This window comes from Genypterus blacodes, unplaced genomic scaffold (assembly GCF_046128005.1).
Source record: "Genypterus blacodes isolate CSIRO-AG114 ecotype Tasmania unplaced genomic scaffold, CSIRO-AGI_Gbla_v1 ptg000028l_1, whole genome shotgun sequence".
Taxonomy (NCBI): Eukaryota; Metazoa; Chordata; class Actinopteri; order Ophidiiformes; family Ophidiidae; genus Genypterus; species Genypterus blacodes.
The window spans coordinates 4,093,467-4,121,440 of record NW_027466841.1 but is presented as its reverse complement, the minus strand read 5'-3'; the positions used below and the strand labels follow the sequence as shown (position 1 = coordinate 4,121,440).

The window sequence follows — 27,974 nt, the reverse complement described above, 5'->3', positions numbered from 1 at the left end:
CTCTGCGCTATTATCACCGGGGCAAGTCAGACAGAGGGGATGGGGATAGACCCCCCCCCCCCGCCCCCCCTGCACGACCGAGGACCAGCACCGCTCCAATATGTGTTCCGATGTGTGTGTTATCATACTGCAGATGTAGATGAGTGCAACGGGGCGATGCAGTGGAGCGATATGAGCTGTTTGAAACGCGTTACCTCGGCTTAATGTCCGGTGGAGCAGCTACCGCATAGGCAGCGTGTATACAGGCGCATTGCAACAGTGCAACCTGCCCACTGAGATGCGTGAAATATACACGATCCCAGCATGACAGGAAAGGGAAGCATCGCAGTAACGCACAAGATCACATGAGAGGCGTGAAAACAACTCAGATGAGTTATGTTCGGGATTACATGAGCTGCTGTCACCGAAGCTGTCAGTCAGTGTGTGTAACGGGATGCAGACGGATGCAGTGTGGGGCTGCGACGTGAAGGAAAAATGGGGGGAAAAGGCGCAATGTTTTCATTACGCAGTACTGTCAGCTGTGATGGGGGGGGGGGGGGGGGGGGGGGGGGGGGCACCCAGCTGAGCTGGGTGCCCCCCCTGAAGGTCGTGAAATGTATCTGACACACACAGGGGGAGGATGGGATCTGATGGGAATGTTTACAGGCGTATGCTCCCAAAAATCCGATCAGAGATGTGAGGGGGAAGGAATGAGGCGGTGTGTTGTTTGGCTTCATATAGGTGATAAGTACATGCAAACATGGCCCCTGAGTCCTGTAGTCACTCTGCACCAGTGTGGCTCTGAAAATCCACTCCCACCTTCAGGAATTGATGCCTTTTGACCCTTTAACATTGCTGGTGTGTGTTTATCACTCTGCCCCCACCCAGCAGCCTGTGCAAGGCCAGAGGTTGCCCTCTCTCTCTCTCTCTCTCTCTCTCTCTCTCTCTCTCTCTCTCTCTCTCTCTCTCTCTCTCTCTCTCTCTCTCTGCTCAGCACCAGGGCCAGGAAGTGTGGGTCATTATTATTACAAGACTGTGTGAGGGACCTGCACTCACAGGGGGGGACACACCTTAGGTTTCCCTCCTCCTCCTCCTCTTCCCCCCCCTGCTGGATCTGCAGCCATCAGTCTTTGGAGTCAATTTTCCTTTGGTTGAGGCTGTTTGCAACTCCTGCTCTTTCCATGTGAATCATTTAGGGAGTGTGTGTGGGTGGGTGTGACAGTGGGTATGTGTGTGTGTGTGTGTGTGTGTGTGTGTGTGTGTGTGTGTGTGTGTGGTTGGGTGGGTGGGTTGTGCGCCCTCATTATAGGATAGAAGGTAGGACAGTTATTTGTGCATGTGTGTGCACTTACATTATATCGCTTAATTTGGCCGCTCTCCCCACATGTCGTGCATGCAGCGCTGTGCTGTGTGAGCATTATATTCCTCTTATACTCCGCTGTGTGTCTGAGAGCCCAACAGCAGCCTGCTGAGGTGGTCCTTCTCCACTTCTGTGCCATAATGAGCAACAGTATCCTCCCCTGTAAAGTCTGCTCCCATGGCTAATGATGCCTGCTGTGCTCAAACTCAAACCCTCAAATCAAAGTGCTTTCGGAAGTTGCCATCAATCCACTGGCCACATGCTTGAAGCCAGATTTCAAGAAGGTCTTTTGTGAAGGAATTTTGTGCAACAGGTACCAGGTCTGACCGAGCAACCTTTAGCAGCGTTGCGTCTTAGCTGTGTCACACTGGCACAGGTGGTGAGAAGAACAAAGTCACACCAACACTGACAGTCTGGGATACCCGAGTGAAACAGCAAACACCAGCAGAAGCTCCTCTGTTATCATCAGTATAAGAACATTACGATCAGGTTCTTCACCACAATCTTACATTAACAACTATTGCTTTCCAGTATCATCTGATTTCATCTCTCCATGGTTCACAGCTGTGTGGTTCTCCCCTCACAGCTCTTGGTCGCTGTGTTGCATTCTCGCTCTTATTCGCCGCTTGTTTTGGATCCTGTGATGTTGAGCCTCGTGGTACAAATGCAATAAGAACCTAAAGCTGTTTGAGTGATTGTAAGAATGCCACAATAGTAAGATACAAGTAAAACTCTTAAGATGCAAAGTTATTGCCAGTAAGATTTGTAGCAGAAGGAAATGTAATATGAAGATATTGTGTCTCTAGTATGTGGCTGCTCATAAGAATGGAATAATGCTTTTGGATCAGTTGCAGGATTACACGGTCAGGTTAGATTCAAGTACATTAGATTACATTTGATCATTACTCAGATTAGATTTTACAATGTGTGAGGAAACCTACTGACTTTCCAGCTTTATGCAGCAATCACACACACAGGGTCGGAGTTTGTCCACACGTGCTAAGATGCCCCGACACTGTAAAGAGTCACAGGGGAGGTTGAGGATGCATATAGATGAATGTATACACAGTGTTTGCAGACAAATGTGTGTAAGTGCTGACTAATGAGGCAACTCAACATAAACAATTCACACGACGTTGCATTTGTCCCCTTCACATAACACTTGGGAGCCTTTTCTGTGAGGATAATGGCCTCGCTGTTTAAATGGGTTGTGATCACATCCTGCAGAGGATCACAGCCTAACTAGTTTAACATGCACAGGCAGACGACACGTAACTGCGCCACGCTGCGTTGTGCCGACTGTAATGGAGAGGCCTGGGGTTCAAACTCGAGCTGTCTGTTCAGTTTATCCGCATTGGTCGGAACAAGTGAAATTAAAGTGCAGCTTGTCCTCGGCTGTGTCACGTATGATTTGGCTGATCAGACGTATCGCTCTCCTCCTTGGCTCATCCCTCACGCTCTGCTGGCTTGAAACGTTTGACCTTCCTGAACCCTTTAGTCGTCTCAAAGGTGCAGCTTCGTATTTGCTGACTCGTCCTCGGTTCTGTCCAAGCAAGCCGGCGAATCCGGGAGAAGAAGAGAATGTACGACTCTTATAACTGTGTGTGTGTGTGTGTGTGCGAGTGTGTAAACGTGTGTGTTGGAGAAGGTGGGTTGTTTGGTTTGTGGGTGGATGTGTGATGCGTTTGTGCACCAGTATGTGTGTGGGTGGGTTCCTGTCTCTAACAGAGAAGGATTAAGAGGTTAGAATTTCAGACTTTGAATATAATAATCTTTTTATGATACCTCTCCAAGTCCACCATATTACTATGTGTGTATGTGTGTGTGTGTGTGTCTTAAATGCAAAGGAGATTGAAGGTCTTCTTCCAGTGGGGGGTTGGTGATCAGGTGTGCAGTGTCAGCATCTCTCTGGCTCTCCAAGGCTGCCGCTGCCGATCCGTGTCACATGACCGCCGGCTTGACCAATCCCGTGGCAGGAGCAGGACTTCATGTTGGAGGCTGTGCGGCCATGCATACTTTACACTACAGAGCGACACGGGGGGAGACGAGGGGCGGCCGCAGCGGGAATTCTGCCTCTTTTGTGTTTGCTTCACCTTTAAGTCACACACAATTTGGAGGTTTTTGTAGTTTACTTCAGGTTAAAATGAACTTTCAAGGCAGCTCAGCGTTTGAATCCATCTTTAATAAGAATGCGTCGTAAAGTTTTTGACACCCTCAGCATGAAACGCTGAAGAGGCGAAGGGAAGATTCAGCCCATTTCTCCTGACCTATTTATCAATTCCCCACACACACACACACACGGTCCTATCTAGGTCTAGGACAGCCGAGCAAAAGATTCCATGATACAAATATGTCACTGAGTAAAATAGGTGAATATTATATGGAGCTGGCAGCGGAAGTAAAGGGGGAAGTGAAGCACATTTTGTCTTATTCTCTATCTGATTTTCATGAAACTTGATGGGCAAGTCAGGTGAAGAACCTGTTCAATTTTGGGGAATCTCGGAATTTTCTCCCCTTTCTTTGTTTCACATTCCGAGGTGCAGCAGTACATCTGATGCAATGAGGATCGAGCCCCTGCAGACCTCCCTGACAAACACTCACGTCTGCCACCCATTCACTGTATCTGACTCACAAATAACAGTAATGTATGTGCTAATGTATGCGAACACATTTCTTCCTGCATGTGCCTTAGGGGGGCGGCTTTAACCTGCCATTACTCAAAGCAATTATCAGAAAATAGCAGTCATTTGCAGCATGGCAGATGAATTGTAGATGCTCTCTCTCTCTCTCTCTCTCTCTCTCTCTCTCTCTCTCTCTCTCTCTCTCTCTCTCTCTCTCGCTCTCTGTCCCTCTCTTTATTCTAGCCTAGACCAAGTTGCATTTGGAGGTAAACAAGTGTAAGTTTGCATGTTAGTATGGATGCGAGTATTAGTGTTACTCATCTATCATCATGAAGCTTTGTCCTTCAGTAGATATTGTTTTGCCATGTTTGCATGAATCATCCTCGTCTCCCTCTAACATAAGAATTCGAGTAATGAATTCCTGTTAACAAGGAAAATAATTGACCTCGTCTGTTTCTACATTCTGCGCGGCACTGCAACACGCTCATCTCTTGGCACCGTGATCACAAAGAGCATATGGTAGCTGACAGGTAACATGAGAGGGAGGAGACACTGTTGAGTCCCGATGCAGCATCTTCTCCCATCTCCCTCCCCCACCCTCCCGTCTCCCTCCCCCACCCACCACTCAGCTGGCGAGTACATCACTGGCTGAGGAAAGTACTCTCTAAATACCTTTGTTAATGAGTCAAAGCCCCTCCAGTGGTTCTCTATGTGGAGTTATGTGTGTGTATGTGTGTGTGTGTGTGTATGTGTGTAAGTAGTAAGATAATTCACTAATGATCTTTTTAGCTCTGGCTCTGGTTTCACAGAGGCATTCAGAGCTTCAGAGCTCTCTGTGGTGACGACCCTTCTCTTACCCCATCAGTGCCTCTCAGAGACGGCTTACTGCAGGGGAGATGCGGCCATAAAGAGCCTTTGTCAAGAGGCCATTTTGGCCATCAAAAGCAAGATGATGTAATGGCAGACAGAGAGCTATTCCTCCCTTTCTATGTCGCCGATTCTCTCAAAAGGCCAAGCGCTTAAAGTGCCGCTGTGCTGGTGGTCCAACACAAACAAACTAAGCACAAGAGTACTTACGCACACGTACACGGTTGTGTTTTTAAAGGACGATGTTGTTTGATACAGGCTCTTATTTGTACTTTGAATTCCTCTTCATCCTTATCGACCCGCCGCATATCAAAGTGGATTCTGGATCAAAGCAGCAGTATGTGTGTGTGTGTGTGTGTGTGTGTATGTAAAAGGTGACCCATTTTGTACCTCGTAATCTCATCAGCCACAGGAAATGACCTAGGGCCCGACAGAGCTGCGTTTAATGAATCAAAGCCAGAATACATAGTGTGAGGAAAGACGTCAGCCCCGTGAGATTCTGTCGCACACGTGGAAGAAGCCTGAAGCTTCAGATAAGCGTGACAGAACTTTTCCAGCGCTCGAATTAACGAAACACATCACACACCATGACATTAAGAAGCTGGTAACATTTGTAAACTTCTCACCATAAGATGCAGAGTGTCTATCAGAAGTTCCTCTGAAGGCGACACACACGCACACACACACACACGCACGGGCAGATCTCTGTCAGCACTGCCCACTTCCTTCCACTCAGGAATGGCATTGGCTCAAAACAGGAAGCAGTAATCTCTTTATGACAAATTCCTGTTTTGATTACCTTTCATCACCTTTTCTTGAGCTTTTTCTTTTTTTTTTAATTCTAAAATGTAACAGTTACTTCGGACTCCAGCTCTCTTTTTATCCACAGTGGGCGAAGAGTCTCTCATTCGGTTCGGTTGCTTAGAAACGCTCATTAGGTATTGGCTGTTCCATCACATTTGCTTATGTGTTAAGTTTCTGAAAATGGGAAAGAAAGAGAGGAACATTTCAGATCTGATTGGACCGATCTGCTGAGAATGTTTCAAGACTCTGACGGCCAAAAAGCTCATATTGATCTCTGCTGATTCACTCTGTCTACTTGATGCTCCCCATTGGACATTTCACATGCTGTAGGTACAGTGTGTGTGCGTGTGTGTGCTTGTGTGTGCGTGTGTGTGTGTCTGTGTGTGTGTGTGTCTACGTATCTGTGTGTGGTCATATGCCAAGAATGACGACACAGTTAAGTCAGAGCACAGTGCCTCTTGCGGAGCTTATTCACCATGAGTTAAGTTATTAGAGATAACTCGCTGCCTGTGTGTCTAATGCAACAGCACTGAATGCTGCAGGCTCGCTCTCTCCCTCTCTCCCTCTCTCCCTCTCTCCCTCTCTCTGTCTCTTGGTCTCTCTCACTCTCTCGCTCTCTTGGTCTCTTTCTCTCTCTCTTGGTTTGTCTCTCTCTCTCTCGCTCTCTCTCTCTCTCTCTCTCCTCGCTCCCTCTCTCCCCCACTCACTCACTCACTCCCCCCCCTCTCTCTCTCTCCCTCTCTCTCCCTCCCTCTCCCTCTCTCCATCTCTCTCTACCTCTCTCATCCCACTCTTTTACTCCCTCTCTGGATATGTAGATGTTAGTATGTATGTGTGCCTGTGTGTGTATGTGTGTGTGGGTGTATGTGTGTGTACACTCCTCTCACAGTTATTCTTGCATACTTAACAGAGCCGCGACCTAGTTTACTGGACAACTACAGTAAGTGGGTTTTTCTGTTTTAGTAACCTGGCATCGCTGCACTTCGCTCCCCCATCAGCCTTCAGCTCGGCCATTTAGGGAGGAAACCGAGCGGACCACTTGATGTGATGCACAACAACCGTCTGGGGCAAAATGTACAGTACAGTGGAGAAACATTACCATCTCCAACTGCAGTGTGTGTGTGTGTGTGTGTGTGTGTGTGTGTGCGCGTGCGCGTGCACGTGCGTGTGTGTGTGTGCGTGGGCACATGCCAGTTCTCCAGGCCATGTGGTGGCCTACTGAGGTCCCCATTCTGCTCTGCTACTCCCCTCATGTTAGTGGATCTAACACACTTCAGATTGACACTAGCAGTGTGTGTGAGGAAACAGCAGTATGATTAACCTACAGACGAGGAGCATGAAATCAGCTCATTGGCCAGGCACCAGGACAACGTGTTATCTGTTATCTGCTTCATGTTTGATTATGTCTGCATGCATTATTCATGCTTTCGTACGCTGTGTGTGTGTGGGGGGGTCAGCTGTGTGTTTGGCATGTGACTTTAAACTAATTCAGCAAAACCACAGCGTGTTTCTGATCAGCTCAGTATTGATGTTGTCACCAGTGTTGGGATTTGTTCAAATCTTGATAGTTGATGATATTGTCTCAGCTTATTTCTCTCTCTCTATATCTTTCATCTGCAACTTCAGCAACTGTGTGTGTGTGTGTGTGTGTGTGTGTGTGTGTGTGTGTGTGAGAGTCATCAGTAGCTGCAGGTAAAGGAATGCCTGCAAAGTGGCAGATGGTTGGCATAAAGCTGGCAAAGGCTCATCCCCTCCTGCATAACGCCTACGAAGCTGCCAGCTCTGCCGCGTGCTCACTTCCCTCCCAGGACGCTCTGCTCTCTGCTCGCTGGGAGGAATCTTGCTCCTCACCTCGACAATCCCCCCCCCCCCCCCCCCCCCAGCCCCCACTAAACTCAGCTCAGGCTTTGTGAGGACAATCAGCTTCAGCATATCTCCTGTATCCCGCTCAGTGCTGTGCTAGATTCTTCTGCGGGATTACGTGAGAATCTGATGTCCAAAGAGGAAATGCCGTCGTCTGCAAACAAACAGACCTCAAAGATCTATGACCGTCTGAACAGATCAGCCAAGATATGCAGGCTGTAGCTTCTTTGATGCTCAGATCAAGATGACCTCATCTGGAGTGCTGCAAATTTTAATTCCCAAACTTTTAAAGCAATTAGCCCTCCACTGGGCCTTAGATTATCTAAATCCGCAGTCGCAAGCCTGCAGGATAATCACACATTTAGACACAAACAGAGACAGAGTGAGAGGAACAGGACCATCACCTACAGGAGTGGAACATAAGCTCATCTCATGTTGTTGGATTTGTTTATTGTCAGAGCCTTGTTGTCATTCCGTTTCCTCCCAACAACAGGGAGCTCCCTATCCCATCTGTGCATCTGTGCCCCCTGCTAGGGACCCTCCAGCTCCTGGGGTCTCCCAAAGGAATCCTCTAATCAGCCAATCACAGGCCGGGGGCACAGTGACGGCGCTCACAGCTGTACTGCAGACCTGCAGGCTACACGCTCAGCGACAACCTCATCTGCAAAGTCTCTCGTTGCACACGGCGATGGATGGAGGCTTTTTGCTGTGAGAGATTGTCAGAGGCGGTTTGAGTTTAGTTGCAGAACTGTGCCAAACTTCAGTGCGCCGGGTCGGTTATTGGAGGGTTATTTTCGTCCTCTTTTGCCATGTGATCAGCAATCTGCGATCACACTTGCGCTTACAAATTATGCCAGGAATCTTTTGCTCTGCTGCCATTCTCTCTCTTTCTTTTTCACAGACACACACACACACACATATTTCCTGTAATGTTTTTTTTTCCAAATGAATCCCAGCAGTTCTAAGGGGCTGAATGTGATTAGACCCATTGGTACATGTAGACTGACCCAGTTCCCATGGTTCCATGCTCACATCCTGGCACTCTGGACTGGAGAAGCTAATGACTGACATCATGCATGTCAACATTAAATAGAAACAATCAGTAATCATATACTGTGATTTTATTGTGCTGTAGTAAGAAATGAAGGTCCATTCTCTTGATAAACAGAGTTTTGTTTTTACATAAATTGCACAAAACATCTATTATGCCTGATCAGCAGCGACATGATGAGGGCACAATAGCAGGAAGGGGCTGTGCAGACGGAGAGGGGAAGTGCAGCGGGCGGGCATGTGGACCCCTGATTGGTTCTGGAATATTCCTGTGCCAGGGAAAAAACGTGCCAACATCTCACATTATAAGTAGTATGTTAAATGAAGCATGTCCGGAGATGAAACTGGATCTTGGCCGGCGTGTGTCCCGCGACACACGGGCCGAGCCGGCACGAGCAATTCTCAGCCCATCAGCTCACCCGCAGCCCAGACAATAGGAGCTAATCAGTGGAATCAGCTTATGCCGTGCTTGCACAAAAACCTGCAGACTGCCGGCCCACCTTGGCTTCTCTCCTGAGCCTAGTTGCAGACATTGTGTAGTGAGGTTCACCAATCAGCACGGCCAGAGTCACAGCTCGTGCCCCTTCCTCCAGTCCGCACCCTGCTGGAGTCACTGTGGAAGCTGGCACGTCTGACTCACGCCTGTTAGGACCATCCAGAGTGTATACAGAGCGAACAGCTTGCTAATTAATTCATTTATTCTTTCATTTGCAATCAGATAAATATCCATAGAAACGCTGCATGTGCTCATTTTGGCGTGATTCGGTATTTTAGTATATTGGCGGCATGAATGAGTCCTCCACATCTAATGCATCACATCTGGGCCTGTTATTTCGTAATACCGCTGTGAAAAACATCTGTTCAAGGGTATTGTGCAATATTTTGGCACAGACACAATATTATGGAATAGATTCAGAGGGATGTAAGACTTTAAAAAGTCTAAACGATAACAATGAGGGATTAATGGGACAAAATGGGAAAATGTCATCACCTCTCTTCAACTGTTGTATTCTCAGGTGATCATTATGTGAAAGTGATTTGTGTTGTTCACTGAATAAACAGCACAAAGCTCCAAACTGGATGCTTCATTCAAGTTCAAGTTCAAACTTTTTGTCTTCACAGGGCAGAAAAGACTGAGGTGTTAAGCGAGGACCTTTTACAGGTAAATGTGTGTGTATGTGCGTGTGTGTTTGTGTGTGTGTGTGCGTGTGTGTGTTTGCAGAATCAACACCATTGACACCTGTGAGCGTGATCTTTGCTTGGGTCTTAGCAGTTAGGCAAGTGTGATGCTGATAGTGTGCTTTGCTGCATAATAACTGTGATTAAAGGGTGTTTCCCACAATGCAATGCACATGATGCCAACTTCCATATGCAACAGCAGATCAGTCATTAATATTGCAACTAGAAAGTGAATTCCAAATTGAAACCCATAATGGGTCTTGCACGTGTGTGTGTGTGTGTGTGTGTGTGTGTGTGTGTGTGTGTTTTCAGGTGGAGAAGCGTTTGGATCTGGTCAAGCAGGTGACACACAGCACCCACAAGAAACTGACTGCCTGTCTGCAGGGTCAGCAGGGTGCCGATGTGGAGAAGAGATCAGTCAAGTCGCCTTCAGTAAGAAGCGACAGCCATCTTTCTCTCTCTCACACACACACCAATTTAGATTCTGATTCAGAAACATGACCTGATGATGTCATTTCTCTCTCAATTAGAAAAAGTTGCCACTCACCATCCTGGCTCAGTGTATGGTGGAAGGGGCTGCAGTGTTAGGGGACGACTCTCTCTTAGGGTAAGACACACACTCTCACACACTCACACACACACTGTTAATTATTGATCTGGCTATTGAATTCTTCTGTGTCCACATTCCTCACGCCTGCATTTCAATTCTGTTCGATTGCCCATGACTTTGCCTTTGTCCGCCATCGTCGCCGCCCTGCAGGAAAATGCTGAAGATGTGCGGGGAGACGGAGGAGCGTCTGGCTCAGGAGCTGATCCAGTTTGAGTTCCAGATAGAGCGAGACGTGGTGGAGCCCCTCTATGTGCTCGCCGAGGTGAGCCAGCACGCCCGTTATTCAACACAACCTATTAAAGACGTGACAGCTCGCTCATATAAATGAACTACACGGCCTGCTGTCGGGTTTTCACTTAGGAAGTTGTTAAAAGAAAACAACTTGCAAAGTATGAGGTCAGCGGTTATATAAAAAGACTCTGGTGTGATGTTAAAGCCACATATGTTGACGCCTAAACATCCATTTTATCTTTTGTCCTGTAGGTTGACATTCCCAACATCCAGAAACAGAGGAAGCACTTAGCTAAACTTGTCTTGGACATGGATTCGGCTCGGACAAGGTGACCCAAATCTACATTTCAGACATTTGTTGTCATACACCTGGGCTTTTCAGGCTTTAAATGATCTGCGGTGTCCGAGCCGTGACCCGTCCGATATCTTGTTCCCACAGATTTCACCAGTCGTCCAAGTCGTCCAGTCACCCAAGCACTCTGCAGCCCGGCGCCAAGTCGGAGTCCCTCAGAGAAGAAATGGAGGAGGCGGCAAATCGCATGGAGATTTGTAGGGTGAGTCACTAATCAGAGCCGGTCACTGCTTGTGACCTCTGCAATTCTCCCTGCACGCCCACGTTTAAGCTAAAACTGTCCCGCAATGTTGGACATTTGTGTGATCATTTCATAAAAGGCGGTTTCACTCTGTTTGCGTTTCCAGGATCAGTTGTCGGCAGATATGTACAATTTTGTGGCCAAAGAAATCGACTATGCAAACTACTTTCAGACAGTAAGTATGTCATAAGCTGCAACCCAAGAGAGAACATACACTCCGAGTAGCAAAGATCACAGTTAAGTAATGATCCGTTTGTGTTGATTGTTGATTCTTCTTCTCCCACAGCTGATAGAAACGCAGGCAGAATACCACAGGAAGTCATTAGAAATTCTTCACTGTATTCTGCCACAGATTAAAGCGCACCAAGGTGAGTCATGCACCGTGCTAGTGTGTGTGTGCGTGTGTGTGTGTGTGCGTGTGTGTGCGTGCCTGTGTTTGCATGCGTGTGCGTGCGTGTGTGTGTGTCAGGGAAAGAGAAAGAGACGTGCCGGGACTCCGATTCTACACCTGCAATGTCTCAACTCACCTGGAGCAAAACCAAGATGAGGAGTAATGGAGTATATCGTCCCGACCTGTCACATTATTATATCATTAAACCCTAATTATCTACATTCATAATCAGGCTACGGTCGGTTTGCAGGGTCTGCATGCCAACTCACTCTGGCTATGCCATGTTACTGTTACACAGCGTCGTGGTTTCCTGCAGCTTTTGCGTCTCCGTCTGTATCTGTAGTCCAGCACCTCCAGCTCGGTGTGTGAGACAAACTCAGTGTTTCAGTTCTCAGCCAGTTTGAGGTCAACCTGACCTCACAAACACAGCGCTGTTTCAGATTCCTTCACATAGGCCTATTAAATTCCAGAGGGATGAGATCAAATCATAATGGTCAGTTAGTTAAAAGACTGAATAGCAGATCTATCCCTGAATAATTGGTGCTTAACAGCTGTTGCCATGTTTCCGTGCACCCAAATCCATCCAAAATAGATTAATTCACCATTTGTTCAGATAATTCATTAAATGTGCTTTTGTGCTGGTAATGCCTGACCGCCTAATACCAATTGGTCGACCTCTTTTCCTGTTAACTGCGCAAACCGTGATTTAGGGGGAAATCTCTAAGCACAACTGTGTGTTGGATATTAAGCTTCTGTATCTGCTGTGGCTGGAACTGGCTAAAATGGTGCATTGAGCAACTGATGCTGACCGATGCTGAACAGCTGAAAGAGATGCCTGAGTGTGTGTGTCTGTGTTTGTGTGCATGGAATAGCTTGAAGGGAGCCACAGTCAGGGTCTGCTGTAAATGTGGAGGATCGCACATGTCAGAGGTCTTAAACTCGTACAAATGGAAGTGCAGCTTAGGTGTGTATAGATTTGTTTGCCTGTATGTGTGTGTGTGGGGGGGTTTGGTTGAAGCAGTTGTGTTGTGTTTGCAGAGGCGTGGGTGGAGAAGCCGTCCTTCGGAAAGTCTCTGGAGGAACACCTGAACATCAGCGGGAGAGAGATCGCCTTCCCCATCGAAGCCTGCGTCACCATGCTGCTGGAGTGTGGCATGCAAGAGGAGGTACACACAAACACACACACACACACACCAGCCCTTTAGCTATGAACAGCTTATTCCTAATGATATCACACGTCTTTAGATTGAGCGACCGCTGGCTACGGTTTGTTTCTGTGTCCTATATAAGGATAAAGCTGTAGAGACTAGTTTGAGATCAGTAAACCGCCACAATGAACAATTTGTCACTTTACTTGGTTCACCTAAAAGTGTAGAGTAAATAAGCATCTCTTGTGGTTGGCAGGGGGCTGATAAAACGGTGTAACTTCCCTCCTAAATGGCTCCTTAATGCTCACCGGTAAAGGATGACTAGTTAATCACTGCACCAAGATAGCGACTCCATCACTTCAGTGCTGCGTTTAGGCGTTGACATTCTGGCTCTGATAACGACGCAGCGTATCTGTTTCCCCATGTGTGGGCTGCAGGGCCTCTTCAGAGTGGCTCCATCAGCCTCCAAGCTGAAGAAGCTGAAAGCCTCGCTGGACTGTGGAGTTCTGGATGTGCAGGAGTACTCTGCTGACCCGCACGCCATCGCAGGTGAACTACACCCACGCAGATACCCATCTCCATAACAACAACCAACCATACTGTTTAATTGTACAAAGAATAGGCGAATCCATCGAGGAAGCCAAGGCACCAGTGTTTAAAGTAGAACTACATTCTACTGATGTGCACAGTTCATTTGTGCTCTGTAAACATTTTGGGATCTCTAATACGCTGGTGTTTGTCATCAGCTTTCGCCTCATTGCTCTTCTTCTTCATCTTCTTTCTTTTCTGCTGCTTTACACTTGAAATCTGTGTGAGGCAATCTGAGTCTGGCAGCAAGAATCCGCCACCGGTTTGTTTCTTTCCCGCCCGTCCGTCCGTCCCTCAAATCAGTTCTTACTCTCCTGTCGTCTTGCCCGCAGGCGCTCTGAAATCATACCTCCGTGAGCTCCCCGAGCCGCTGATGAGCACTGAACTTTACGACGAATGGATTCAGGCCTCCAAGTAAGTCGCTGATGATGAAATCTTGCCGCTGGGGCCCCGATGAAAAACAGAAAACGCTACTTCATGTAGATGTCAAATGTGGTTAAAAAATGAGAAATGGCGACATTTATGTAGCATCTAAAAATAAGCCGGACTTGTTTCCGTCTCTGCAGCATTCAGGAAATGGACAAGAGACTACAAGCCTTAATGGCAGCATGTGAGAAACTCCCCACAGACAACTTGAACAATTTCAGGTGAGTTACTTCCACTTTCGGCCCAATAGGCTGTAAATCATCAAAACCCGCAGACCTGTCAACATATAACACATTACTGGACATTACATTATGACATCATTTCTATTCTTTGATGTTTAGGTGTTTTATTTGTAGGAAATGCATTTGCAGCTGTGTTCAGGTTTAAGATCTTAAGTGTTTCACAGACAAAACAATGGAAATGATCAAATGTCCTACATGTCGCTACAGCAAAAGTCTAGTATATAAGGAATCATTCATGTCCCTGAAATGTGATTATGTCAAATAAGTAGTATCTGTGTACTGTGATGCATGTGTGTACTCTTAAATACACTGTGAGCTTTATTCTTTATTGATTCCTACAGATATCTTGTCAAATTTCTATCCAAACTGACCGAATACCAAGATGCCAACAAGATGACCCCTGGTAACATGGCGATTGTCCTCGGCCCTAACTTGCTCTGGACACACACTGAACCGTACGTACACTTACACTCTCACTCCATCGTTTTAGTCGGATTATTGATTTAATTCATGAAACAGTAACGAGCTTGTTGTTGTGTTTCTTTGCAGGAACATGACAGAGATGATGACCACTGTGTCTCTACAGATCGTCGGCATCATTGAGCCCATCATCCAGCACGCTGACTGGTTCTTCCCTGGAGGTGGGATTCAGACGTACTAAGCAACTTATCACTATTTATTATGAATCATCTTCTTATTGCATTATTAGAGGGACTTTAGTTGGGTTTGTGACATTATGGATGGTAATGCTTCTCACTTCTGCACAGTCCAAGGTGAGAAACCCACCTAGCCCTACACTGATGAAGATGGTAATCACGACAATGATGATGACGATGATGATGTCCTTTATAGGTCCACTAACTCTGCTGTGCTGCACACCTGAACAGTCTCTGTGCTCCTCCCTCAGACATTGAGTTCAACCTGACAGGAAGCTACGGCAGCCCGATCCACACCAACCACAACTCCAACTACAGCTCCATGCCTTCGCCCGACATGGACCAGTCCGACCGCAAGCAGCAGCACGACCAGAGCCGACGCCCGCTCAGCGTCGCCACCGACAACATGATGCTTGAGTTTTATAAAAAGGATGGGTATGACCCTAGGTGCAAACTTCTGCCGCCGACCTGCCTCCCTACCTCTCTCTCTCTCTCTCTCTCTCTCTTTGGTGGTGTGTGTACATATTAAGGCTCCATAAGTGACACAGAGTACATGATTGCGTATCTCACCTGTCAATCCAGCTCATCCAATTACACTCTCTGCTATCAGTGGTCATCAGGAGAGGAGGTGGCTGACAGCTCGTTTAATTTGAATAGACGAGGACTGAAATGCATGGAGTAGCGTGTTTCTATGGTAACCAGGCTGCGATGGAGGGTCGATGCTTTGCTCCTTCTTCAGGAAACGTGTCTCCTCTGCTACCGTCTTATCCTCCCACATCCTGCTCCTCCTTCACAGTCTGGCTAGCACAGCACCTTGCCTGAGTCATTCGTCCAGCTGGTGGACATCACAGACAAAACGCAAACTAATATCTTCACGACTACACAAATCAAATGAAGAAAAAGGGTCTTTAGCCATGTAGCTGTTTACGTCTCATAGTCAGCAGCTATTAGTGTGATTGTGAGTAGCACAATGTTGGGATTCGTAATGGAAACGTGTGAAAGATCAGTTTTGTCTGCTTTGTCTGTCTGCTGGTGCTTTTCTAAGAGCAAATGTGTTTCATTAGAATAAATAATCGTGGCTCTCAGCAGCCTCCTCTCTGGAATATTCCTTCATATCCTCTCTGTCACTGTCATTTTGTTTCCATTTTAGACCCTTAGTGCCTTAGTGTAGCATCTCAGACACACACTCATATTCATTTCTCATCAGTGTGTGGTGTTAGGGAGTGTGTGTGCAGCTGTTACACCGACCTCATGTGCCTTTTCGCCTCTCTTCCCTTACTAACGCAGCATTAGGAAGATACAAAGGTATGACATCATGTCTTTTCCCCCCCACACTTTCTCCCTCCTTCTTTCCCCACTACCCTGCATTGTGAGTGTGACTCCGTGTCCGTGTTGTCGTCTGCAGTATGGGTGTCCGGGTGATGGATACCTCCTGGGTGTCTCGTAAGGGTTCGTCCACGCTGGCGCGCAAAACCTCCTCCACCCCGCCCGGCATGCAAGGCCCCGGCTCCCCGGCCGACACGCTGATCCCCGAGCAGCCCGGCGAGCTCCTCACCTCCCCCTCCGCCACGCCCCCGCTGGGAGACAGGGTCTGGTAAGTCGCCACGGAGACGCTCCCCTCCTCTTTCTCACCCGTCTACTTCTCTATTTAATTTTATTGCCATCAACATCATCATCGCCACCATCCACTTCGTCAGCGCCACGTGAATTACTTCCATCTGCCATTAAGTTGCATCACATTTCCCTCGTTTTTAGTCAAATCTTTCATTTTTCCTGTTTGTATCTGAGTGAGTCTGTGTGTCTCATTCTGTTATTTTACCTATTTTCTCTTTCTCCACATTTCTTCAATTCTCCCTGTGGTTTGTCAGGTTTATGTCACAGTGGGGAAAATGTTCAAATGGGTAATTGTATGACTTCAGCTCTCAGGGGTTTTTATTGCCAACTTATGGAAGTTTTGTTCACATGACGCTAAGCTTCAACCCGCAAGTCCTTGCAAGCATGTTAATATTTCCAAATCTCCCATTGATGTGGCTTGGCTTCCTCAGCTTTGGTTGTGAATTCTTTCCTTTTCTGTTTCTACACTGATTGAACACCATTCTTTCCATACGGTATGATTATCATAGTGAAACACATGAATAATCACCTCATGGTTCTTCCTGTGTTGCAGACAAGTGATAATAAGGCTTTTGGCTTGGCTGGCTTTCCTCTCCTATCCTGTGGCTCTTTCAGCCAATGAAAGGGTTTTGTGTCTGTTCCACGCTGCCCTGGGCTGACTGCAGGACCTGCAGCGCAAACAAGCCATATAGGATTAGAGCAGAAAGGGTTTTAATATGCAGAGAGGGTAGATATCCACTCATCTGTTCAACCTGATAATATTGTAAAGTGCAGACGGCTGCTCTGGCTGTAGAGACAGATCCTCCCAGCTCCATGCAGTGTTGCAGACACAAGGTGATCACAGAGGGAGTACGACACACTGTTTTTGTTTCCTTTGGCAATATGAACAACTTTCCTTTCCTTTGTTGTTTCTTTGTGCTTGTCTTTGTATTTCCACCAAGCTGACTGTGTGCTAAGCTTGGTGCCCACCGCCCGCCCCAAAGTGCGATTATTTTCTATCCTTGGCTACGGACGAGCTTCCACACTAACACCTTTAATCATCCAAGCAACTTATCCTGTATCGCTCCAAATCGTTTCCCTGTTCAATCACTAGAGCTGTTACTTTTGTGCTCTCTATTCTCTTAATATCTACAGCTCAGACAACGTGTCGCCCAATCGGCCGGACACCTCTCATGCCCACCCACCCCCCGGGGAGGACCGGCCACCCCCTCCTTACCCCACTTCCTCATGTCACCAAGCCCCACACCTCTTCTATCCCAAACCCCCACCCTGCGCTCGCCCCGTGGCACCGGGTCCAGAATCCCAGCCACCCGGCTCACCCCCGCCCCCCATGCGCTGGTCTGGCTTCACTCCCCCTGCCCCGCCCCCTTCCTCCTCCTCTTCCTCCTCCTCTTCGTCACTTGACATCAATTCAAACCCCAAACCCAGCTGTCTACACTTCCCCAAGCACAGCCCGCCTGGCGACGTGTCGCATGCCCCCCCACCTGACACTAACGCTTCACCGCTCTACATCAAAACTCCGCTGGTACTAACCCGCCATGACCAGTCCCTCGGCAACCCCCCTAGCCTCCCTTCTTCCGCGCCCCCGCCCCCTCCGTGGGCTGCCTGTCCATGTGCCCGAGAGAGAGGACCCCCCAGGCTGACTAGGTAAATACACCACACCCATGGCCTCTATGGATGCACCACAGGGTGGCAGCTGTATCTCTCCTCTCCTCTAGCTCACTCGCTTGCTTTATTCCCCCAAAGATTACATACCTCAGATTCTGTAACATTCAGGTTGTCCGAGGGATTCCTCTCATGGGGTTGCCTAGCAACTAAGGATGTTATATGCCTATGTAGCTCTCAGTTTGATGCTGGTGTTGTGTAGATGATAAATACATGGATGGTGCTGCATATGGCTGAAATAGCATATGGATGTATTTATTCTACAGTTTGCAGCAGTGTTTTACTAACCTGAGCTGTTTATAAAGTTACACACGATGTGCAGAATAGAACAGAAATATGGATATTGCTTTTTGAAGCTCCTGTTAGCAAGACTCAAACTGCTAAATGAATCACACAGTTTGTTGACTCAGATGTATTTGATGTTGCAGTCACGCAGGACAGAATTAGTGCAGTTCTTCTCCAGCTCTCCTCCGTCTGACCTCACAACGTCCTGACATCACAGTCAGAGGGACAAACTGAAGTGTTAGGGTGTTTTTTATTAGTTTTCTGCATTATAGACGGACAACGTTACTTTCACCTACACATTTGCATAAGATGGTTCTTTGGTGGTGTTCAGTCTACTAGCTGCTCTGTACATGTTATAGGTTTGGGATTAGTGACTCTGTCTTGTTACTTATCTGCACTATTTACTGTCTAGAAACTATCACAGAACAAGGTTAATTCTGGTCACTCCTTCATTTTGATGCTGTGTACGTTTGCATTTTTCATTAACAAAAGCCTGACCAGCTCGGTGACACTTTGATAAAGGTTTGTGATTTGAGCAGCACATAGGATTCCAAATTGTTTTTGTGTTCAGATCACAAAGCTCCTCAAACTGAAATGGAAAACTGCTGTCCTGGGAGTGTTTAGATCTATTTCAAATTTAAACACAAATCTTCTAATATACTGACACAGCATTTCAGTGAATAATGTGCTCAAGTTCATGTTATCTGGCCTGTTGTTGATATTCTCACTGCATACGACTACACAGAGGTCAAGCAGCTCCAGAAACACATAACTAAACCCTCTGTCAGGTTTGATGTAGTGTATCACATGTGACATGGGCCCCTTTTACATCTTGCATTAAAATGCGATCTCAGTATCCAGATACGTTATCTAGATTATGTCATCTGATGACAGGACCTGAATTTACACCTTGCATCAACGTGCATTCTTGTTATCTGGATACTCTGTGCATTGTGATCTGATCTCAGTAGGCGGTCCGCTGCTCTGTTTAAGCTGTTGTTCTCCCCTCTGCTCCCTGAATGGCCTTCATCCATTATAAAACAACCAAACTCTTTGTGTGAACATGCAACAATTCACTCGCATTCAAATAAGTTTATGAATGAGAGCAAACAGAGCAGGAAGGACAAGGTGTCAGGTTCCATCTCAGTAATGTGTCCCCCCACGTACACGTTGCTTTTACACCTGAATACTTAACAGGGATCCAATCACAATGCAAGCCAGACCCCATACATACTGTATGTGCTGTGACAGATCAGATAGCATTCCGATCACCATGTGTCCTGCCAGCAGTTACACGGTGCATCAACATGCAGCCTCACTATCCATATAATGAGACTGCATGTTCGTGGGAGGTTTACTAAGAGATATAACTCTTCAGCTGATGTAACCTTGGTTTAAAATAAAACTTTTTGGGTTTCAGAATGCTTTCTGGTAACAGCTGAACTGAAAAGTAGAAGTGATGATGATGATGGTGGTGGTGGTGATGATGGTGATGATGATGGTGGTTGCTGTTGTGGTCATGACAATGAGATTGACTGACTTTGTAGAGCATAATTTCTCCCACATTCACACACTAATCTGTGCCTGTCTTTCTCAGTTCACTGAAGAGTAAGGAACTGTCTCCTGTGATTGGACACAAAGCCATCCAGGTGGCAGGTCCCACAGTCCCCCCCAGCAGCAGCCCACAGAGCAGCAGCCAGTCACCCCATTCTACAGAGCACAGTCCACACACCCTTCGTAAAGGTCAGACCCTCCGCCATTCCAGATTACATCCGTGCTTTTTATCTTTTAAAAAGAGAAGAGACATTGAAATCATTGTCGTGTGTTCTCAGGTTCCAAGAAGTTGGCCCCTGTGCCTCCCAAGGTCCCTTACTCCCAGTCTGGCGGGATGTCCGACCAGTCTACAGGTCAGCCTTCTCCGGTTAGCCTGTCCCCCACCCCACCCAGCACCCCCTCCCCTTATGGACTGGCCTGCCCCCCGGGCCAAGTGCCCCCGTCCTCCCCAGGCCAGAACCCCTTGGGGGCGCTCCACTCCCTCTCATCCCCGCCCTCCCTGACCGGAACGCTCACAAAGTCCCGGCCAGCCCCTAAGCCAAGGCAGAGACCCAGCCTGCCCCCCCCTCAGCCGCCCCCAGCCCCGCCAGCGCTCTCTGGCTCAGCTCCGGCCCCAGTGCCCCAGCCTCTGGAGCAGGACCTCCTGGACGGACTGTCTCCCGGGGAAAGCATGTCTACAGGTAAACATCAACCTTTGGCAACAACACCCCCACCACCGCCGCTCCCACAGGTGGGGCTGCAGCGACCCTCTCTCAGACTTGCTGTGGCTCTGTCCAATGGAGACGGTGGACGAGTGTAGGACTCTATAGGACTCTCAGAATGTCACTTTAGATATAAAAGCTATCTGTCCCCTTTATAGACTGCACCCAAAAACGATGTCTGAATGAATAAAAGTTGCCTTTTAGACACAGTTGCCTGAGAATGAAATAATGTAAATATTGGCATTTTGTGCAGTTGTAGCAAGAAAATCTCCTGTATTCATTGCTTGTGTTATGTGATGATGTTTCTTGGTAATGTGTGGAAACATCAGAGAAGCATAGCTCGTCCTGCTTGTTTGGAAGTTGCCATTAGATTCATCATGTGCTCTCTGTTTATCTGTGTTACCCAGACCCTCACTGGCAGAGGTAGGTCAGAGGCTTACACGGTTCACACCAGTCCGCTCTCTCTCACTGCCCTAGCAGGCGTGGAGACTCAGACCCACATTATACCGATGATGTTCTGATGATGAGGTGTTCTGTCAATATATACCAGTCATTCTGTCACTTTGTTATATTTATCATTCTCTTGTTCCCCCTGCTACTATTGTGTACCTTGCAGCTGTGTGAGGCCAGGGATTCAGTGTGGGCTAAGTGTGAGGGGGACTTTTAGGGTAAGCCAGACCGCCCCCGCCCCGTGTGCTCCATCTCACCGCCTGGCCTCATGCTGTGGCTGCCTCTGGGGTCTCCTGCAGCCTGTCTCAAACGCACAGTACCAACCTGTAGCTCTCAATCAGAACACTCTGCCCTATTCCCTGTTAGTGGGGGGTTTGACATTATTGTCTTTCTTTGCACGGTGTTGTAGTTTAACTGATAATGCATGGCTTATGGACTTCCCAGAGTGCACCACACCGCGCTCATATTACAGACACTGTCGCTTACAAAGGTCCATCTTAAAGCGCCCTTCCGTTTCTCTCAACATTCCCAGCCTTATGTCAGCAGACATTCCCCCCTCTAACGCCCCCTGCTGCCAGTACCATGGGGGTGGCAGGTAACCCCCCACTTCTCCTTTGGCAGGATCATCGCTTTTTTATAACCTCTGCTCCTTCTTACTACACTACCACGCTCCATCTCATTCCTACACAGGAGTCGTCATCAAGCTGCATCCAGTCAATGCAGCAGTGATTTAGATTATTTATATTTTGATTAAATATTTGGTCCTCGTGAGATTTCCATTGTTACTTCAAGCCCACTTGGTGTCTTGGTGCCATCTGTCACAGAGTTTCCGACACATCCTGTTGCCTCTGTGTTGGTTTAGCTGGCCATTGTTGTAAACATGTGCAGTAATGTGTCATTGTGCAGGCATTCTGACATGTTATTGTATTTGACCTGACATGATGACTTTGCTGTCTCAAATGACACAAGACGCCGTCGTGACACCAGCCGCTGCCGAGTTTTGTTCAGTAGAGATGTGACTTGCAACACACTGACAACATCCCTGTGTAGAAAGCGAAGCACATGTAACCCTCTGATTCCTCCAATGAGGGCAGACATCATATGCCATGAGTTCAGAATGAAAAAGACTAAATATTATTTCTGCTCTCTTTCATTTTTACACCTCATCATCATCATCATCATCATCATATGCCCTCTTTTCCTCTTCTTGCTCACCATCACCATCACCCACACTCTGCCCATCACACTCACCTCTCCCCACCATGCTTACCATTAGATATCTTCAATTATGAAATCCCCTCCATCAATGTCAATCTGGACAGCCTCATCGATGAGTTCAGCGGCGCCCCCTGCAGGAGGTCCCTGGCAGTGACAGACTCTCCAGAGGGGGATGCTGTGCCTGAGGAGGAACCCCAGAGCACCACCCTATGACCTATGACCCTAAGGCATCACAGCTTACCAGCACCCCTATGGCTGTACATACTCTGTCACCACCAAGGCCTGATGGAAACACCAATTGGCCTCACCAATGCCCACCTGAAAACAGAACTCGAACCCTCCCTCACATCTGCTACAGGCTGCAAAGAAACTCATCTTAGAATCGCTCGCTAGTACATAATGTGACTCCAAAATCACACAAAATGCCATTGTGGATGAACAGTTGCCTTTTGGAGGGAAGACTGGAAATATAGAGGACTTTTTATTGTTTCCTTTCTTGCTTTGCTTTGTTGATTTATGGTGTTTGAAGCTGTGGTCCGTACGTAATTTTGTGACTTTTTACATTTCTTTTTTGCCTTATTAGAACATGCAATTGAATTGCAATATGAAATTCACAATAAATGTCCATTTCGGGAGCCTCAGAGCGTTTAGGAGCGAAGGCCATCCTCAGGGTGAAACCTAGACGGAGTGAGAGTGTAGTCTGGTTCTAAAGGTAACAGGGTTTTTGCGCACATTAGGGAAAAAAACTGAGCCGTACAGACACTTTTGGCATGCAGGATGAAACCAGTTATCATTTCACGCCGTTTCATTTCTTTTATTATCGCCCTTTTCTGTCACACAGGACAGTAAGAGCCGAATGTTCAAATGTAAATTCAAGTTTTCTGAACATGCATCTTTTATTCAGGTACTAAGACAGCACCATAATGTGTTTGCATGACGAGCAAATTTGATCAAGCTGACGTGAATCAAGGAACTCAGAATGGCAGTGTTCTCTGAGTCCTGTTGTTGTTGCTGTTGTCGTTGTGGTGGTGGTGGTTGTTGTAGTTGTTCTTAGAGAGTAATACCACGCCACCCATGTGCTCATGTGTGATGAAAATGGATGGATGATTTCTTTGAGGTTTCAGCCTGACTACACTGCCTTTAGGTTCGTATCATTCTCTCTCTTAACCTTGTTTCAAGTGCTTTAGGTTCAGTAACCTTTGATTCCCTTGTGTAAATACAAAGACTGTACATAAATCGATGTATATAAATCTGAGAGGAAAAGTCTATGTAAAATGCATATCTTGAATATATATTATTAATATATGTGCTGATATTTATCATGTGTAGAAAATGTAATGATGAAAAATGTGATGTTATTTTTGTCCCCGCACACGATTAACAGGTTTACTGTCGATTCATGATGTTTCAGTATAAGGACAGGTAACAAACAATGCTGCAGCTAAAATGGAGGATGTTTTTTTATTTTCTGTTAAGAATTAATTATCGTGTTTCTAATGCTGTCTCCTGAGCTTTGACTTTAAACGAGCCATAGCACTAATGAGTCAGTGCTCTAACACTTCTACTTCAGTTTCAGTTACTAAGTAGGTTCTTGAGTCAATAAATAGGTTACTTTCAACCCCTTTGGGATTTTTAATAAATTATTCATAATGATGATTAATGTAGGTGATGTTGTTTGATTTGATCAAGATTTAGTCTTGCCACTTATCCATGAAGCCTCTTCAGTTTTGAGGGAATGGTTGATGGTAAATCTGCATTCATCCTCTGAGGTTTGTTTGGCCCCATGCAGGTGTGAGCAAATCTGTCTGAGGACAAACACCAGCTTACTGTTCACTAATGTGGAAATAAAGATGCTTCTTGGGCGAGTGGCAAAATATGTAAAGACTAAAACAATAAGTCCAGTTACCGTGAACTACAGCTGCTAGATATGGACGACCTGCATGTACAGCAGCAAAGAAGAGATATCTGCTTACTCGGCGAGAACAGCACAGTCTAATCTGACAAAACTCAAGTCTAACCTGGCAGTAATTCATGTGTCTGTACAGACAGTTTGGTTCCATATCAGGCAGCCAGTATCATCAGGCAGATTATCAGCAGATCCAGTAGATAACAGATGCTGCAACTCCACTTTTCTAATTTCATTCATTTCTTATAAAGTATCTTAGGCTTTCCAATTTGTGAGTTAAATTTTTTGTCAGTTTAAGTGCAATTACAGTGTTTACTGATCCACCTCAGTCCAACAAAGTGGTCAAAGTCGCCCTCCCCAAACCGACAGATAAAGCCATTACGTTTATTGCAACTATTATTTTTATATCCTCAATTTGTTTAACCTTTTAATTTACTCCTGGCGAGACTGATTTAGGGAAACCTCTCTCCAAAAGTCTATGGTATGCCTCAGTGTTTGTTCTTCTTGGAATATGTTTATGGAGATCTTGGTGATGTTGATAATTATATTGGTAGTCGTGGTGATTCTATGACAACAATTGCAAGTGCTCTCACACTGGTTGTTATTTTGGAACTATAGGAATACTTAATACGTAATAGAGGTTTTATTTTCTGTGCAGGATGAAACAGTTGTAATGAGGATGGGAAGGGGATGATCTCAGTGTGATGACTGAATGTGACTCGTTCATATTTCACATGTATGCTGCTTGATATTTACTTGGTGAACTGCTCGTATAGTGAGTGAGTGTTTGCATTTGGGTGAAGGTAATCGAGGGCCTGTTGGCATGTATTATTAGTATTATTATTATTAGCATTTGTACATCCTAGCTGGAGCTTACAGTCACCTAAGAGCATGTATTCATATTCATTATAGGTGTGATTATTACTCTGCTGACAAGACCAACACGTGTACCTTCAACCTCTTTACCAACTCATCATTTTATTACACATCATAGTTTTCTAGCCACTAAAGCAAATTTACTGGGATGTTAAAAAACACATTTGTAGAAGTCACTTTTTGCGACAAATGACACATTGTCACAGAGTTTTACAAGCATCTCAACTTCCTTTACTTTCCCACATAAGCACTTAGTGTGTTGGCTTAATGTAAAGCTCAGTTTGTTTACATTTATGTGTTGGGGATTTTCAAAGACAAGAAAGAAAATTTCTGATTAAAGAAAAAGTGTCATGCATGCGCTTATAGTCTTTTGATAATCCACAATTGTGTCAATCACTGTATTTTTAGGGATTGTAAAGCAATTAAAGTGGTACTGGATGAAAAGTGAAGTAACTTTAGAGAATGTGGATCGTGAAATATGGTCCTTTGTGAGTTATTGAGCAATACGTTAGAGGGAGTTGATGTTGCCTGTGGATGTACTGCCTCCTTCTGCTTTCATTACTAGTGTACAAACAGAATCTGCCGCTTGTTAAGCTCACCATGCCCACCCCTCCTCTTCTGCTTAGCATATCAAGTGGAACACAGTGTGTACTGTGAAGCCTACCTGCAATCCTTATCAGAATGTCAGAAATAAATATATATATTAAACTCTACATTTTTAAGAATCTCTCCTGCCTCATGTGGTCTTTTAGCGTTTCTTTAACACTAAAACACTAAATAGTACCAATAAACATCATATATAAATCGTTATTCTCCTCCCACATATGAAAGTGGCTCGTCTACAGGTATGTGTGAATAGCTGAAACCTCTATGAGTCTGTAACCTGAAGGACTGGATCAACGAGATGGTGGAAGGCTTGTGACTGAAGGAAACTAGGAGTGTACATGTTTGTCAGGCAGGTGAGGAGCACGATCTCATTGTGTGAACCATGAATCACAACCTGAATACACAACTCAGGCAAACTGTTTTTTGTTTCACTCAAGAGCATTTAGCATCAGACCTCATTGAGAGCAGTTTCCTTGCAGTCTTACATTCTTTGATTTGACATAATAGACATAATTGAACATGACCCCAGATATCTCGGCTCAATCTGGACACTGGGAGCCTTGTGGTAATCTAATGCTGCATTCCACCAGTGGATCTCCTTACAGCAAACAGCGAGACACAACTCAACTCTTCCTGCAGCTCTTTCTCCTTCTGACTGCCATGGGTGCATCAATTATTTCTTACTGAAAGTGTTTAAGGTGGCTCTGTTTACACGGCCTGTAATTAATTCAGCTCTACCAGTGAGGAGAGCCAGTATAAGATGATACACACTCCACGGTCACACACACCCACTAAGATCCGCACGGACACAGCGCATAATAAACATTTTTCATCCATCAGCCTGTGTATGGACAGTGCTTATGTTTAAATGTGTGACATCACTCCTTGTGCATGATGAGATAGTCAGGCATCAAGCCTAAACCCTACAGACTGTTGTGTGATCAGATCACACACCCATTCCTCCCTAAACTGAACTCAGTTCACTGCCAAAAAGAAACTCTTTTCTTATATATGCAGGCATTTGGAACTAATTTGTCCTTGTTGCTTGGCAACAGGGTATCCAACAACTTGGTAACACAACAATGTAACAACTTTATCAATGGGATTATGGCGTCAAATTACTTTTCTTGTCCTGCACTGCTGAAATCACTCCACGATAAACCATCCGCGTGGTTGTTTAAACACACTTTGACTCGCTTTGTTACTCTTGAATATTCGACTGCTCATAAAACAGGTAGAACATCCCACAAACAGGATTGGAGACAAAAGACTCAGCTGTCAAGGAAGCCCTAACCTTTTCTTTATTTTAGTCTGTTGCCTGGTAACGCACAAGTTCAACAGAAGTATGTCTATTAACTCACAGTTTGGGGAAATGGCAGCGCCTGTTTAAACACCACATCTCAAAATCACTTTCAAAGTTGATCCCAAGAGATTAGATGAAGAATTCATACTAGTAGAAAACGATTGAGATGATTTGATTACAAAGACACAGAATGAGGCACTTTGCATGCAGAGGCTGTAATCACAGTCCCTGGCATGCCATAGTCCTTATACGTCCAGTCTATACCCGGGCTATGCCAACAAGATCCAGGGTAAAGTCGCAGCCACCAGTGCGAGTATGGTGAACACCGACAGCAGGAAGAACAGGCAGCGAGCAGTGGTGCAAAAACTGCGCCTCCGTCTGCGGCGAGGTTGAACCACAGTCATCACCACGCTGAGCGCATCTTCTTCAGCCATGGGTCGCCCCTGAGCGCTGATGAAAAAGATCTGCGAGGCGTTCTGGCCGGGACTGACCAGCCTGTGTCGACGGACTCGTTCGGGAATTTCCCTCAAGCATCGCGCAATCCTGTGAAAGCCGCTCGGTGCACCGTCCCCGGAGGCGCGCCGCTGTGCGCTTTGGAGCTGCTGCCCCAGGAGAGACAGAGGAAGAGGAACCTCCAGGGTCTGCCCTTCATCTGGATCTTTGTTTGCCAGCAGCACCGCCGCTTCCTTCTGTTTCCTAATAAATGTCAGATGTCTGCAGATAGGGCAGATGATAGTGTCGCTGATGTTTCCATCTTTGTTAATGCTGACCAGTGTTTTGACCAGACAGTCGTGGCAGAACACATGGCCACAGCTCAGGGTCCTTTCAGTGCCCGACAGACTCTCATAACACACCGGACACTCGGACTCATGCTCATCCTGCTGGCCCTCCTCCTTGAAAAAATCCATGGGGTGTTTGTGAATCACTGCAATTAAAGATGCAAAAGTCCTCCGGCTGCCTCCCAAAGAACGCAGAGTTTATGCAGAGTCCTCGATCTCCCTGATTGTTGACTGCAACACTTCTCCACTCTTGTCTGTGGGTGGAGGAGACTTGTAAAACAGGGCCTGCCACCTGTGGCTGCAGTCACTCTCAGTCGACTGATCGGATCCCTAGAACGCGTCGCTGGCAGTTGAAGTGGCCAAGCTTGTTTGTGCTGATCTTTCCTCTTTCTATTCTATTCAAGTCTGC

General features: G+C 46.4%; 2 protein-coding genes across 2 annotated transcripts in view; one reads left to right on the top strand and one right to left on the bottom strand.

The window, feature by feature from the left end:
* Positions 1-27,137, top strand: part of arhgap44a (Rho GTPase activating protein 44a) — a 27,467-nt gene extending 330 nt beyond the window's left edge. Inside the window, exons 2-22 of the mRNA XM_076144312.1 lie at positions 9,667-9,706; positions 10,036-10,155; positions 10,254-10,330; positions 10,484-10,595; positions 10,817-10,893; positions 11,004-11,118; positions 11,264-11,332; positions 11,444-11,525; positions 12,587-12,714; positions 13,134-13,245; positions 13,617-13,698; positions 13,851-13,931; positions 14,294-14,407; positions 14,502-14,593; positions 14,860-15,043; positions 15,896-15,913; positions 16,014-16,202; positions 17,357-17,869; positions 19,770-19,915; positions 20,005-20,406; positions 22,154-27,137. Of these exons, the coding sequence (XP_076000427.1) occupies positions 9,667-9,706; positions 10,036-10,155; positions 10,254-10,330; positions 10,484-10,595; positions 10,817-10,893; positions 11,004-11,118; positions 11,264-11,332; positions 11,444-11,525; positions 12,587-12,714; positions 13,134-13,245; positions 13,617-13,698; positions 13,851-13,931; positions 14,294-14,407; positions 14,502-14,593; positions 14,860-15,043; positions 15,896-15,913; positions 16,014-16,202; positions 17,357-17,869; positions 19,770-19,915; positions 20,005-20,406; positions 22,154-22,308 (2,908 nt within the window). The 3' untranslated portion in view covers positions 22,309-27,137. The remainder of the gene's footprint in view (positions 1-9,666; positions 9,707-10,035; positions 10,156-10,253; positions 10,331-10,483; positions 10,596-10,816; positions 10,894-11,003; positions 11,119-11,263; positions 11,333-11,443; positions 11,526-12,586; positions 12,715-13,133; positions 13,246-13,616; positions 13,699-13,850; positions 13,932-14,293; positions 14,408-14,501; positions 14,594-14,859; positions 15,044-15,895; positions 15,914-16,013; positions 16,203-17,356; positions 17,870-19,769; positions 19,916-20,004; positions 20,407-22,153) is intronic.
* On the bottom strand, positions 24,960-27,974 carry LOC142993542 (RING finger protein 222). Its single transcript, XM_076144313.1, has one exon. The coding sequence runs from the start codon at positions 27,692-27,694 to the stop codon at positions 27,056-27,058; it is 639 nt and encodes a 212-aa protein (XP_076000428.1). The 5' UTR covers positions 27,695-27,974; the 3' UTR covers positions 24,960-27,055.

Bases quoted from the DNA above. Each gene is read 5' to 3' on its own strand.
- LOC142993542 (XM_076144313.1), bottom strand. From the start codon at position 27,694: ATGGATTTTTTCAAGGAGGAGGGCCAGCAGGATGAGCATGAGTCCGAG.